The sequence below is a fragment of the Corvus kubaryi genome, unplaced genomic scaffold, assembly GCF_017639235.1.
Source record: "Corvus kubaryi isolate FWS band 111438036 unplaced genomic scaffold, C.kubaryi_AGA036_p1.0 78, whole genome shotgun sequence".
In the NCBI taxonomy this organism is placed as follows: Eukaryota; Metazoa; Chordata; class Aves; order Passeriformes; family Corvidae; genus Corvus; species Corvus kubaryi.
Window position 1 is genome coordinate 2105405 of NW_024582065.1, and position 15100 is coordinate 2120504.

Below are 15100 nucleotides of genomic sequence, written 5' to 3' on the forward strand. Positions count from 1 at the left end.
GGGATGCGGCGGGGCCGGGGCCGGGCACGATGCGCGGCGGGGCGCGGGCGTTGGCGCTGCTCTGCGCCCTGTCCCTGTGCCCGGCGGCGCTGGCGGCCCCCGAGCCGGGCTCCGGGCTGGACACAGGTAGGACCGGCGGCCGCGGATCCCGGGGGGATCCCGGGGGGGGCTCAGCGGAGCTGGCGGGCGGTGGGGACATCCTGGGCAGGGATGCGGGCGGTCCCCAGTGGGATGCGCTGGGAGCCCGGCACGGCGGAGCGGCGAGCGGGGAAAGGGGAGAGGGGCTCGGCCGGGACCCCCGGGGTTCTGCGGGGATGCGGCGGCGGTTCCCGGCGATGGGGGGGCAGGGGAACCCCCCAGGTGCCCCGGCGTCCCGGCCACGGGGCAGCCAAAAATGTTACGGGGGGAAAAAGCGTCGACCACGGCGAGGGGCGGCTCCCGTGAGCTGCTGGGGGCGGGCAGGGACGGAGCCTCTCGCGGTGTCCCTGTGGCACAGGGGTGCCTGGAGCGGGGGGTGGAGGTGCGGGACAGAGCAGCCGGGTTTGCTGGGATTTGTGCGAGGCTTCTTGGGTGTCTCATACCATAGAATCATGGAATCCTGAACTGGTTTGGATTGGAAGGGACCTCAAATCTCATCCAGTGCCACCCCTGCCATGGGCAGGGACACCTTCCACTGTCCCAGGCTGCTCCAAGCCCCAGTGTCCAGCCTGGCCTTGGGCACTGCCAGGGATCCAGGGGCAGCTCTGGGCACCCTGTGCCAGGGCCTGCCCACCCTCACCTTTGACTGAGCGTCACCCAGCTGTGAGGCTTTGCCCTTTGGTCCCTGCTGCCCAGGCTGGGGAAGGTTTTCAGGTTTTGTTGTGGATCCAGCTGGTGCATGGAGCAAAATCCTCCAAACGTGGGCTTTTCCTGGGCTTTGGCCTAAACCGAGACACTTCCTTGGGGCTGAGGCTCTGTTCCCCAGCCAGGCCCTACTGATGGAGCCGTTCTGCTCCAGGCAAGGCCTGCGTGGTGGCACAGCTCCAGGAAACACCCTCGAGGAGCAGGATGGGGAGTGAGGGGCTGCTGAGCCTGGCTGGACTTCCTGACCTTGGAGCTGGGCTTGGCTTCAGGAGCTGGAGCAGTGACCCGTGGCACTGCTGTGCCTGGCTGGGTGCCCTGATCCCGAGGCAGGTGGGGAATAATTGAAGTGTGGAGTGAGTGCCAGAGGAGAGCAGCTCATGACTGGAGCTGGGACTTGGTGTTCAGAGCTGGTGAGACCTTGTGGAGGTTCCGTGTGCCCTCTGCTCCAGCAGTGGCAGAGAAGAGGGCACAGCACGTGGCAGCTGTGACACCTTCGGCCTGGAAGGAAACTGGGATCCATTTCTTAGCTGGATCCATTAGGAAATACGGATCCCTGTCTTCTTTCCTCCCTACAGCTCAGTCAGGACGTGGGGATTTGTGTTCCTGGTTCTGCGGGGTGGGCAGGGAGCTGTTGGTGTTCCTGGTGTCCCGTCCCCCGTGACCACAGCTCCCACTGCAGCCCACCCATGTCCTTTAGCACTGAATCAAATCCATCCCATGAGCTCTAATCCAAATGTCAGCTGGAGCACCAGGCTGGCCTGGGAATGGTGGAGAGGCTGATTTTTAAGGGAGCAGTTATTGAACTTGTGTCTATTTTTTGTGGTTTCATAGAAACATGGAAGGGTTTGGGTTGGAAGGGACCTCAAGGCTCATCCAGTGCCACCCCTCCCATGGGCAGGGACACCTCCCACTGTCCCAGGCTGCTCCCAGCCCCAATGTCCAGCCTGGCCTTGGGCACTGCCAGGGATCCAGGGGTAGCCCCAGCTGGGCACCCTGTGCCAGGGCCTGCCCACCCTCCCAGGGAACCCTGTGCCAGGGCCTGCCCACCCTCCCAGGGAACAATTCCTTCCCAATATCCCATCCAGCCCTGCCCTCTGGCACTGGGAAGCCATTCCCTGTGTCCTGTCCCTCTGTGTCCTTGTCCCCAGTCCCTCTGCAGCTCTCCTGGAGCCCCTTTAGGCCCTGCAAGGGGCTCTGAGCTCTCCCTGGAGCCTTCTCCTCTCCAGGTGAGCACCCCCAGCTCTCCCAGCCTGGCTCCAGCCCTTGGAGCAGCTCTGGGGCCTCCTCTGGTTCTTTTTATACCGGGAGCTGCAACAATTCCTAAGAATTCCCCCTGCAGTGCTGTGGGTCTGGGATGGGGGGTGGCACTGGCAGGAATTTTTGGATTTGGGATGAGCCCCAGCTACCCCTTCCTGTCCACAGTGCCCAGTGGGCACAACCTGGGGGTCTCCAGGGCTTTGCTGAGCTCATCCCAACATTCCGAGGATGCTCTGGTTAGGAAGGAGGAGAAAGTGGGAAGCTCCTTGGTTCCGTGGGAGCCCAGTGGCTCCGGAGCTCCTGGGAGCCGCTTTTTCCTCATGAAATGCAATAAATAACAATTGCAATAAATAACAATTGCAACCCCACTCTGCAAAGCACAAAACTGCCCCAAATCAACCCAGAAAATCCTGTCTGGGAATGAGATCCAGAAAGGAAAGCGCACGAACAATTTGCCTTTAATTAAAGCTGGAGTCATCCAATTAAAATCTGCTTAATTAAGGGATGCATCCGAAAGCGCACGGCTTGGCTCCTGCAGATGGCATTTCTTGCTTGAGGGTTTGGGGGAAAATAGGAATTGCAGGAAATTATCCTGCTGGAGGTCTGGGACTCCGAAATGTCGGATCCAGCGTTGTGCGAGGTCCTCAAATCTGGGATCTTTTGGGAATGTGCACACGGACTTGGTAAATGGAACATCGAACCTGATGGAAATATGGAAAATTAGGTATAAATTGAGATGTATCAGCGCTGTCTGTGTACAGTTGCAGGAGTTTTATACAGATATAATTATAAAAATATATCTATTTATTTTATAGCACATCTGTGTCCTGGCCTGATGCTGACAATCTTAACAAGTTCCAAATCCAACTTCTTAAAAATCCAGAAATCCCAGATTTGGACTCTTGGTGTCATTTCCATTTGACCCTCCATTCTAGGGAGGGTCATGATGTCCTTAATTAGGCAATTGTATGGAATTACCAATTGTTTTCCCTTGACAAGACCCTAAATTGTGCATTTAAAGTGGAATAAACACGGGGGTCACTGCCTGTGCCCCCACCAGAGAGCAGCTGGGAGCCTTCCCCTGAGGCTTTTTCCTCTTTGAGGGCAGAGCATGGAAAACCAAACCCTGAGGGCTCTCAGGAGTTCTGGGAACCCCACAAAGAGCCCACCAGGACATTTTTGCAATCCAGCTTTTATCCCTGAGGTTTTTCATGGGCTCCTCTTTGTGCTCCAGAGGGAGGAGGGAAAAACCTGCCTGGGTTTGTGCTTCAGGTCCATTTGAAGGACACCTTTATCTAAAATTTGGGCTTGCTGAGCATCATTTTCCAGCTGGTTTCTGCTGGATGAAAGAGCCTTTTCCTAAAATCCTGCAGTGCTTTTATCTGGGAATAGGGAGGAGGTGAGTTCCTGCATTCCCTCAGAAAAACACCTTCCCTGGATCCCTTGGGATTATTTGGTTGGACCCCCCCTTGCACTGACCTCGGTGCACCCAGGTGCCTTTGGGAATTCCAGCCTGGAAGGGGCCCCAATTTCCTTGGAAAGTCTGGAGGAGAAGGTGCTGAGCCAGGACTTGGCCCTGCCTTTGGGATGTGGCACATGGGGGACGTTTTCCTGCTGTCCCCCCTAAATTCTGCTGTCACTGCCTCCTTGCTGAGGTGACAGGAGACACAACACTTACGGAAAAGCCCTAAGGAATGGGATATTGGGGTGCAGGGACACTGAGGGGTGGGTACACATCATTTCAGATCCAGCTGCTGGGATTTTCGCTGTGCTATTTAACTTTGCCTGGCTGGAGCTGTTTGGATTGAAAGGTCTCTCTCTGTTTTAAGTCTCTCTCATGCTGGATTATTTGAAAACTCCCAGCCCAAGCTTCCCAGCTGTTCCCAAGATCCCTGTCTTCAGGATGTGTTGGTATTGCTGGAAGTTGGAGTGCAGAGGTGATGTTTGGCTGCGTCCCCACGAGATCCCTCCAGATCAGACCAAGTTAAAAACCTTACACTTTTCCTAAAGCCTCATTTCTTAAAGCCTCTTTCCCTCCGGATCCAGGCCTTGCTCTGAGCTGGCTCTGGCACTCACAGCCCGTGTCCCCTGTGCCACCACAGAGCACAGATGGATTCCAGAGCTGCTTTCACCTCTAGTTTTTGCACCTTAGTCGGTGCAAATCATCCCAAATCATTCCATTTAAGCTCTGGGGTGCTGGGGAAGGGTTTCAAGTGCCGTTCCTTAGGGGAAGATTTTCCAGAGGAGAAGTGTCATGGATCATCCTGCGGGTTTGGGATCAGATCAGCTCACCAGGGGCTGAGCTGGGGGATACAAACCTCCCTCCCATGGGACAATGGACAGTCTGGGCTGAGTGTCACACCTTGTCCAGACACTGCCAGGACCTCCAGCCACTGGTGTCAAGCCCAGACTAAGCCAGGCTTTAGGTGGAAGATTCTGGAGGCAGACATGGAGTTTGGTGTGAGAAGCAGCTCGGAGTGGCTGCCCACACCTCCTTCCTCTGGGCAGGCTCCCAAAAAGCTCCTAATTTCTTGCAGGAGGAGCCGCCATCTGCTCCTGGTTGAGGTCCCGGCCGTGGGGGTGACGTAGCGTCGGTCCCTCCCTGGCTGAGGCAGCTGGAGCTCTGTGTGCATGTTCAGGGTGTGCTAAATATATATATTTCTGTATTTATATACCCATGACATGGCTCTCACGGCCAGCGTGGGGCTGGCACTGCCTGTGTGGGCCAGGAATTCTGGCTGTGCTGCCCTGGCAGGAGCTGGGAATGGTTTTACAGCTCAACTCCCATCCCCTGGACACTGCAGGTTGTGGGATCAGCCGCTTCTCAGGGGGTTTGGGTGTCTGGGGCTTGTCTGGGAGGGAAATCTGGGGGGTGTCAGTGGTTCTTGGGTGCTGGGCTGGGTCTTTGTGACCCTGTTGGGTGCAGGTTCAGGGCTCAGCTCTGCAGGGAGTGAGGAAGAATCACAGATCAATCACAGAATCAATCACAGAACCACAGAATCAGAGAATCAGCCGAGCTGGAAGGAACCCACCAGGATCCCTCCTCCACGGGAAGCCCCGGAATCTGGAAAGGGCTGTGCTGGTGCTGCAGCTCTTTCCAGGCAGGTGGGGAAAGGAGCTCTCCCTGCTCCTCTCTCTTGGCCCTGGCAGAGTGTTGGGGGACAGATTTGAGCACAAAAACCTCATTTCCTTCTCCTAAAAAGAGGCTGCTCACCCAACCCACCACCCCATTGTAGGATTAGAAGGGTTTTTGGTGCTTTGCCCCGTTTTTAGGCTGCCAAGGCTGGCTGTGTCCCCTTCCTTCCCATCCCATCCCTGGCTCAGTGGGATGCAGCAGCTCGGGGGGACCCGGGGCTCTGCTTTGCCGGGGGCACCTGGGGACACTGGCAGAGGGAAGCGCTTCCTGATCGCGGGCGGGTGGCGCAGGGATGCCGTGTCCCCGCTGTTCCCTCATTGTGCAGCGGCTTCGCTCAAGCCGCGAGGAGCAGCCGCCTGGAAAGCTTCGCTCTCCTGGGGTCAGCAATTAAGGGGAAGAAAACCTCTCCGCGATTTCCGCACCCTCCTCCCGTGCCTTTGCCACTCCGGGAGCTCAAGAGAGCAACAAAGTGACAAAAATCAGCTTCTGTTCGGCGCACCTCGGCCCTGACAGGGCGTTCCTGTGCCACAATGACGATAATTAGCGCAGCGCTAATTGCCGGCACTGTCGGCAGTGTCATTCCCGCAGGGCTGAAGGCCACCTCAGGTCACACCGCGCTGATCCCGGGGCTGCTGGGGACAAGGGGGGCCCGGCACGTGGCTGGGGGGCCGGGGGAGGGGAGGGGAGGTGGGGGCATGGAGGGACACGGCAGGACAGAGGGATGTGTTGGGACAGAGGGACACAGTGGGACGGAGGGACATGGCAGGACGGAGGGACATGGAGGGATGGAGGGACATGGCAGGACAGAGGGACATGGAGGGATGGAGGGACACGGAGGGCCTCCCTGGTTTCTCCCTCTGCAGGGCCCTGGGTAACTGTGGTGCCTCTCTGCCGCTGGTTCCCACCTCTCCAGCAGGGAATGGTGCGAGACAGACGCCTCCCCTCCTTCTGCAGGAGCTCTGGGCTGGGATCGGAGCTGGGAAACCGCAGCCAGGCAGGGATTTGGTTCCATTAGCTCCTCTCCTTTTCCTTTTTTAACCTGCCAGACGTGTTTGGGAGCGGGGCTGTGATCCTGCCAGCGTGCTCTGTCTGGCACTGCGGCATTGCAGCTCTGCCGCCCCGGCTGTGCCAGGTTTGTGCCACTGCAGCTCCAGCAGAGACCTGCAGGAACGGATGGATTTCCTTGGAGCAGATGCCAGCGGCTGGGGAAGCTGCCGTGGGGCAGGGCATGGGCAGGGCACGTAACTCACCCCTCAAATGCCCCTAAATCCAGAGGGACTAGAAGAAATCCCAGGCATGGAGAGCAGAAGGGTGAGGAGGATTTATTGGGATTTTCTCCATGTGCTCAGCACCCCATGGGACTCAGAGCTGAGCAGTTTTGGGGCGTGAGAGAGCTGGGGGTGCTCACCTGGAGAGGAGAAGGCTCCAGGGAGAGCTCAGAGCCCCTTGCAGGGCCTAAAGGGGCTCCAGGAGAGCTGCAGAGGGACTGGGGACAAGGGATGGAGGAACAGGACCCAGGGAATGGCTTCCCAGTGCCAGAGGGCAGGGCTGGATGGGAGATTGGGAAGGAATTGTTCCCTGGGAGGGTGGGCAGGCCCTGGCACAGGGTGCCCAGAGCAGCTGGGGCTGCCCCTGGATCCCTGGCAGTGCCCAAGGCCAGGCTGGACATTGGGGCTTGGAGCAGCCTGGGACAGTGGGAGGTGTCCCTGCCCATGGCAGGGGTGGCACTGGATGGGCTTTAAGTTCCCTTCCAACCCAAACTATTCCATCATTCCCTGATTTCTCTTCCTCTTTAAACAATTAAATCTGTTTATACTGAAGGTTAGGATCACATGACACAGGTAATTGCTGCGAAAGAGATACATTTTATTTATCATTTTCTCTGCTTCCCTGCTGCTGCACCTTCGTTTCTCAGGCACATTTTCCATGGCAGCTCCCGCTGGGAGTGGGAAATGCCAGATTAAAGGCGCAGGTTAAACAAGCTGCCATCCAAGGGAGGCATCAGCGCCCAGGAGTGGAACCTTTGGTTTGACAGAGCTGCGTTATTAATCCTCGTTTGAAGTCCTGGAATGGATCAATGAAACAGCTGGGCCTTGCCTGTGGAAATGTGGGCTCTGTTCTGGCAGGGCTGAGGGAGATGTTCTGTAATGAGAGCTATTAAAAGGTCCTTAGAGATGCAGAGGAGTTTTGAAGTCAGATCTCAGTTTCTGGCAGCGACTTTTGTGTGAGCAGATTTTTAATCAGCTCCTGTGCTATTCCTTTTTCTTTTTCTTCTTTTTCTTCTTTTTCTTCTTCTTCTCTTTCTTCTCCTCCTTCTCCTCCTTCTCCTCCTTCCCCTCCTTCTCCTCCTTCTCCTCCTTCCCCTCCTTCCCCTCCTTCTCCTCCTTCCCCTCCTTCTCCTCCTTCTTCTCCTTCTCCTTTTTCTTCTCCTTCTTCTTTTCCTTCTTTAATTTTTTTTGCATTCCTGGGGCTTTGTGAATGTTTCAGTTTTGAGGATGGCAAATGGAAGATGGGATTCATGTCAGGAGACGGGACATGGTGTCCATCGTGCCATGTGGTCTCCCTTGGCCTGGCGGGTGACATTTCGAGGGGTGTGGAGTTCAAGCGAGCTGCAAAGCAAAGGGACAAAGAGCAAACCAGAGGGTTCACACTCTGTAGAGTTTGGGGGACCTAAAGAGCTTAAAATTCCCCCAGAGGGTGCTGGGCACTGCCCAGGCTCCCCAGGGAATGGGCACGGCCCCGAGGCTGCCAGAGCTCCAGGAGCGTTTGGACAGCGCTGCCAGGGATGCCCAGGGTGGGGCTGTTGGGGGGTCTGTGCAGGGACAGGAGCTGCTCTGGATGATCCTGGTGGGTCCCTCCAGCTTGGGATATTCCATGACTCCATGATCTCCCCATGCAGGTCATCCTGCTCCCACTAGGCAGGTCCTGGCAGATCACAGACCATGCAGAGGCCTGTGATGGTTCCCTCTTTTTCAGGCAAAACCTTGAAGCTGCTGAAAAGGCTTTGAGCAAAGCAGAGCTCAGGCTCCTGCCCGGGGCACGCAGAGCTCTGAATCCACATTAATTCATTCTCTAATGCCTCACTTGTGGTTTTCCTCTCCAGATGAGGAGACTTTAGGGAATCCTACAAACCCTCCACCTTCTGCAGTAAAAGTGCTGCTCATTTTCTCCCCCAGCTCTGCTGGTTTTAATTGTGACTCTCACGTCAGCTCTCACAACCCACATGTTCCATGTATTTATCATTTCATTTGCTCCTGGCCTACCCCAGGGCTGGGCTGTGGTGGAGTTTCAGCTGCTGGCAAGGCTTTAAATCCAGATGAGATGTTTTTCCTGAAGGGAAAGATGTTTTCCCAAATTCAGCCACAACTGTTGGGCTTAAAATAGGAATTAAGCTGGAGATCTTCTTTGGCCTGTTCTCTGTAGGACACCAGGTCACAGAATCATGGAATTACGGAATGGTTTGGGTTGGAAGGGACCTCAAATCCCATCTCATCCCACCCCCTGCCATGTGCAGGGACACCTCCCACTACCCCAGGCTGCTCGAAGCCCATCCAGCCTGGCCTGGGACACTTGCAGGGATGGAGCAGCCACAGCTTCTCTGGGCCAGATCACTGTGGGGTTTTTTCCTGCATGGATAGGAGCAGATCCCACACTCGGTGACCATTCCATCATCATTTTTGAGTGCTGCTTGAGGAAAAAGTGACCCAAAATTCAACTAAAGCGGGAAAGGTGCTGTGCCTCGCTGCTCATCCCAGGCACAGCCGTAGGAGGCAGTGCTTTGATGTCCTATTTGTGGTTTAATGATTTAGATTTTATATTTTTCTGTCCTAAATGTACCAGGGGTCGTGGCTCTTGGTGGGCAGGGTGTGACGGTGCTCCAGCAGCACTAACTGGTGTTACTGGTGTAGTTCCTGCTGCTCTCTGGAAGAGCTGGGCTGCTAAAAAATCCAGTTTCATGGCTGTTGGGATATTGCAAGTGTTTTTGTGCAGGGGCAAGAGGGGTGGGAGGTGTTTTAGAGACATTTTCAGGGCATAATTCACCTTGGAAGAGACTTCTGGAGATGCTGCAGCTGCTCTGGGCAGCTCCATCCTGATCCAGGGATCTGGATTTTGTTTCCCTGTGGGGGCAGGAGTGGCAATTCCAAAGCTGTTCCTTTGTGTCTGGGCTCTTGCTGCTGAGATTTGCAGTCTGGCTTTGTTTTACTTGGTCTGGAGCTTTGGGGAGAAGGGCCTGGGGTTACGTCAGAGGCTGCAGCTTCCTCCTGTCGAGGGCAAGGAGCCAACTGATGCTGGAATGGGCAAGGGGAGACAGGGCTGACACACTCCAGGAGGTCCCAGGGCATGGAGGGAACTCCAGACTTGGTCAAATTTGTGGGAATTGCAGCTCCCAGAGCAGCATTTCACCCTCACAGAGAAGGGACAGAGCAGAGGGGACACTGAGAGCTGGAGGCTGAGCCCAAACTGGGGATTTGCAGCTCTCCGAGGCATTCCAGGGATGCAGGAAGGAGCATCCCAAACGTGTGGGGCTGCTCCGCCTCCTCCTTTCAGCCCCATCCCTTGCAGCTTCCTGCCTCTCCGGAGCCAGACATGTGCAAACGTGACCGGGAATCCACCCGGGATGGCTTTTCCTCCCCCAGGCTGGTATTTCCTCCCGGCTGCCTCTCCCCCTGCACGGCCCCTTCTCCACGAACCCAGTCAGGCATCGCTGGCGACCCTGACCCCCGGAGCCCCCCTCCCCTGCTGTGGAACGGGGAGCATCTGGCAGGCACGTGCTGCCCAGGGCTGCGCAGTCTCCCGGGCTCTGGGGTCTCTCCAGGCTCCCTTTCGGGATGTGTTCCCCCTGCAGCCTCGGTGTGCTGATGGGGACACCTCTCCAAGGGGTGGCTGCAGCATCCCTGCTCCTTTCATTGCTCGGGAAAAGGTTCCTCCCGTGGAAGGGTTTGGGGGCTCTGCTGGATGTTTGAGGGTCACAGGGTGAGGAGTGATCTGGGATGGCTCCAGCCTGATCCCCTCTTGGCTGCTGTGTACTCCTGGCTTCCCGGAGTGCTTTTTAGGGCACATTTTGAAGAGGAAACCTTCTCATTCTGGTTAATCCCTTCCTGATGCCTGCAGCAGCTGGGATGTTCTGTGGGCTGAGCTTCAGACCAGCACAAGGACACCCAGATGTCTCATTCCCATCTTCTCCTGACAATGCAGGCAGGGGAAAAGAGGTTCCTCCTTTTCCATGGGTGTTGGGGATGAGGACCAAGAGGTTCCTGAGAAGCTCCTGAGATGTTTCCCATGGCCAAAGGGTGGGGGTGACACAGTGACAGGGCAGGGAGAGGTTGGATCGTGACCTCAGGAATTCCTGTGAGCTGGGAAGGGTCTCCCTGGGGCTGCTGCTCACCCAGAAGCTCTCTGGAGGTGTCTCTGTGGAGGAAGCTGATGAGTTTCTCTCTAGGATGGGTCACTGCAGGTGTGAATTCCCCCTCTGGCATCTGTGGGGCCAACGTGAGTGTGGTGCTGCTGCCAGGGAGAAGATTTGGGGTTGGACAGGAGCGAGCAGGGACTGGGACGGGCACTGGCCAGACCAGCCTGGCTGTAGAATTATGAGGAGATGGAAACTTTCATCAGGGCTGGGGTGTGGTGGATGGACACTGGCATCCTCCTGAGCATGGAGAGGGGCTGGATGGTTTTCCAGATGGGATCATAAATGGGATGGCTTAAATAATAAAATAAATAAATAAATATTTTTTAAAAACCGAATTATGTTAATAAATAATAAATAATAATAATAAATAAAAAGAAATGAATGGGATCCTGGCTTAAAAAAAAAAAAAGTCTTAAAAGAATAAATAAAAATTGCCTCTGAACTTTTGTGTTCAGTTTTTGTGCTTGAGCCACGAGCAGTCAGGTTTTCTGTGCTTTTTTTCTCTGGTTGTGAGGCTCAGGAAGTTTAATTAAAGAGAGGTTTAGGGCTGTTAATGAGCCCAGCAGCTGGAGCATTAAATCTTCGCATCAGCAAGTGGGGGGTGCCACCGAAAGCAGATCTGCAGAGCAGCAGCTCCAGGGCCCTGTGCCCTCTCTGAGGGGCTCCATGGTTTTTATCCTGGACTAGGCTGGGATTTCCAGTCCAGAGGATCCTGTCCATGTTGGAGAACATTAAATCTCCTCCCCAGCACTTCTGATCCTCACCACAAAGGTGTCTGTGCAGCCCAGGACAGCTCTGCAGTCTGAGCAGCAGCACAGGGAGTGGGCATGGCTGGGAATTCACCCTGGGATGACTTCCTGATCCTAATTAAAACTGCTCGTGTGTTGTTAGTTTGAATTTGCTGTCTTTATTTTCCCCCCTCAGAAACAGTTTGCAGAAGCAGGTTGTGAACACGGCTCTGCTGCAGCTTAGTAGGGATTGGAGCAGTGTTGATCCAAGGAAGCCTTTTTCAGGGAATCCTGGAATGGTTTGGATTGGAAGGGACCTTAAAGCTCATCCAGTGCCACCCCTGCCATGGGCAGGGACACTTCCCACTGTCCCAGGCTGCTCCAAGCCCCAATGTCCAGCCTGGCCTTGGACACTGCCAGGGATCCAGGGGCAGCCCCAGCTGCTCTGAGCACCCTGTGCCAGGGCCTGCCCACCCTCCCAGGGAACAATTCCTGCCCAGTCTCCCATCCAGCCCTGCCCTCTGGCAGTGGGAAGCCATTCCCTCTTGTCCTGGCACTCCATGCCTTGTCCCCAGTCCCTCTGCAGCTCTCCTGGAGCCCCTTTAGGCCCTGCAAGGGGCTCTGAGCTCTCCCTGGAGTCTTCTCCTCTCCAGGTGAGCACCCCCAGCTCTCCCAGCCAGGCTCCAGCCCTGGAGCAGCTCCAGGGCCTCCTCTGGACTCTCTCCAGCAGCTCCAGCTCCTTCCTGTGCTGGGGACCCCACAGGGGAACCCCTGCACCAGATGGGCTCTCATGAGAGGGGTACAATCACCTCCCTTGCTGCTCTGCTCACTCTGGCAGTGATTTTTTATTTCTTCACCCTCCCATCCCTCCTCTCTGAAGGCGGTGGGATGCGTGGAGCTGCTCGCTGCGCTCCAAGGAGCTGCTCACAATCCCAATTGACATTTGCTCCCGATTTGTGACAGTTTAATGGCCCCGGGCTCCGTCCCAGCTGTGGCTGTGGCTCTGGGAGTGGGGACAGAGCTGCTGTGGCCTGGGGAGGAGCCCTGGGGGCACAGTGGGGCACACACAGAGCTCCCCGAGCACGGGAAGAATTCCTGCACCCCAACCTGGCTGTGGGGAGCCCCTTCCCCGGGCTCGGCCTCCCCCAGGCCCTCAGCATCCAGCGAGATGTGAGAACACGAACGCTGCTCCTTTTCACAGCCTTTTCCCAGCTTTAATCTCCCCGAATGTGTTTTTGTTTCATTTTTATATTCCTTCCAGGCTTTTGCTGGAATTCCCACAGGCCGGAGCGGGCCGGGGATGCTGATTGGAAACAGGATAGGGCTGGAAGTAGCCGAGATAAATGGGCTGATAAAGCAGCCAGAGCCCGGCTGATGGGCAGGGCCAGCGTGGGACTGTCCTCACCCCCCTTCTCCCTGCTCCAGGGGGGCTTGAGGCAGCCTGGAATGACCACCCTTGGGAATTGCTGCTCCTCAAGGAAGAACAGCAGAGCTGGGAAGGGGCTGGAGCCCCAGGAGAGGCTGAGGGAGCTGGGAAAGGGGCTCAGGCTGGAGCAAAGGAGGCTCAGGGGGGACCTTGTGGCTCTGCACAAGTCCCTGACAGGAGGGGGCAGCCGGGGGGGGTCGGGCTCTGCTGGCAGGGAACAGGGACAGGAGGAGAGGGAACGGCCTCAGGCTGGGCCAGGGGAGGCTCAGGGTGGACAGCAGCAGGAATTTCTCCACAGAAAGTGTTGTTAAACATTGGAATGGGCTGCCCAGGGCGGTGCCCTCATCCCTGGCGGGTTTTAAAAGCCTGAATGTGGATGTGGCACTCGGGGCCATGGCTCAGTGGTGGCCTCAGTGCTGTGGGACAGCTGGACTCGGTGACTTTAGAGGGCTTTTTTTTTTTAGGGGGAATTACCTTGGCATGAAGATGAATGTTTCTGTGCCTGGATAAATGAGTGGATTTTTCTCAGCTCACACCTAAAAGTGGGCTAGGCCTGGAGGAGAGTAGATGGATTTTTTTGAAGCCTCAACATCAACAGTTGTCATCTCAAAGACATCCCAGAGCTGCTGGGAGGCAGGAACCAGGAGATGACTGATGGCTGATGTTGTGTTTAAAGCCATGCCCTGAATTCCTTGTCTTTGGAGCTCCTTCTGCAGTGAGGCAGAGCAAAGCCTCACCTGGAACTCCTCAGGATCCTCCATACCCCAGCTGGGGTTTGTCCTCCTCATGATCCACAGTTTGCTGCCAAACATCATCACATGGGGCTCCCTGGTCCTGGAAATCCCATTTCCTTCCTGTGGTTTTTCCTAGAAAAGAAATTTCTCCTCGCTCTTTCTTGATAGGACAAGAGCAAACGGTCTCAGGTTGCAGCAGGGCAGGTTTAGTTTGGATATGAGGAAAAATTCCTTCATGGGAAGGGTTTTCAAGCCCAGGCTGCCCAGGGCAGTGGTGGAGTCGCAGCCCTGGAGGGATTTAAAAGCTGTGTGGATGTGGCACTTGGGGACACGGCTTAGCGGTGGCCTTGGCAGTGCTGATGGTTGGACTCAGGCAGGTGGGGGAGGCTCTTAAAATGCAGGAATCAAGTATTTTAGGGAGAAGAGGGGTTTGAGCCTGGCTGTCCCACATCCTGCAGCAGTGTCCTGGTCTCTGGCTGGGGCAAGGAGGGAACAGCCGCATGGAATTGCACGCATTTGTGATTTAACCTTTTTTTTAGATTTTACACTGAATTAATACAATTCAATCTTGAGGGCCGAGCTGATCCCTTGGAGTATTTCTCTTGCTGCAGGTTTGATGGGAATGGCACAGCAGTTCAAGCCAACTCCACTTTTCACATCGCTTTTCTTGGTTTGCTTCACATCCAAACCAGGGAAAAAAAGAAGCAAAGCCATTCCTTCACGTGGTCCTGCTGCTCCCAGAGCACTGGAGTGTGCTGGAGAGGCTGGAACGCTGCTCCAGCCCAGCGGGAGAGCTGCTGCAGCAATCTCCAGGACATTGAATCTGATGACTGCAAAACAAACTCAGCCCGGTGGGTTTGGAAGAGCCCTGCAAGAGCTGCTCGCTGCTGGCTGGATAAATCCTGCAAGACTTACTGGAGTTAGACAGGAAAATGATGTTTTCTGCCCTCAGGAAATGCAGGTGTGGGAGCAGGAGCAGCCAGCCCGTGGTGTCTGCAGCACTCCAGACTCTCAGGGAGCTTTGGAGAGGGATTGGTTCCTTTTTTAGGGATATTTTTGGGAGAGCCCAGAGGATCAGAGCTCTGCAGCAGCAGGGGCTTGTCCATGTCCAAGAGCTCCCAGGTGAGATGTGCAGAGGGATTTTGGGGATTTGTATCCAGTGGGATCCCAGTTCTTCCACCCTCTCATTCCCTGGGGCCATGCTTGCTGCAGTCACTGTTGTCACCTGCTCTGCTGTTCGTGCCTGCACCTCACATCTGTCCTGGGGACATCTGGGCTTCCCTGGCATGTTCCTGGCAGGAAAAGTGGTGGAGCCCAAGGTTAGGGAGCAGGGGCTGCCTTTCCAAGCTGTGGATGCTGCACATTGACACCGCTCTCCCTGGGACAGGGCTTTGCTGGGAGGGAGCCTGGAGGTGTCACCTCCACTCCAGCTCCTCCAGGAGGTGACAGATGTGCCACTGTCGATGCTCCCAGCAGATTGCCCTGACCCAGATCCATCACCTTTTCCCTCCTGACCAGAGACAGCACCCAGGGAGCGGCTGGAGCTGGGCCAGGGCAGGCCCAGGC

General features: G+C 55.9%; 1 protein-coding gene across 7 annotated transcripts in view; it reads left to right on the forward strand.

Annotated features, from left to right (window-relative positions):
- Positions 1 to 24: 24 nt before the first annotated feature.
- The window catches only part of LOC121676277 (collagen alpha-1(I) chain-like), a 72884-nt gene continuing 57808 nt past the window's right edge, over positions 25 to 15100 (forward strand). For all 7 annotated transcript variants that reach the window (XR_006020409.1, XM_042052579.1, XM_042052580.1 and 4 more), the window contains exon 1: positions 25 to 126. Coding sequence is in view for 6 of the 7 variants with exons in the window: in XM_042052579.1 (XP_041908513.1) it covers positions 30 to 126 (97 nt within the window). In the remaining variant the exon portion in view is untranslated. The remainder of the gene's footprint in view (positions 127 to 15100) is intronic.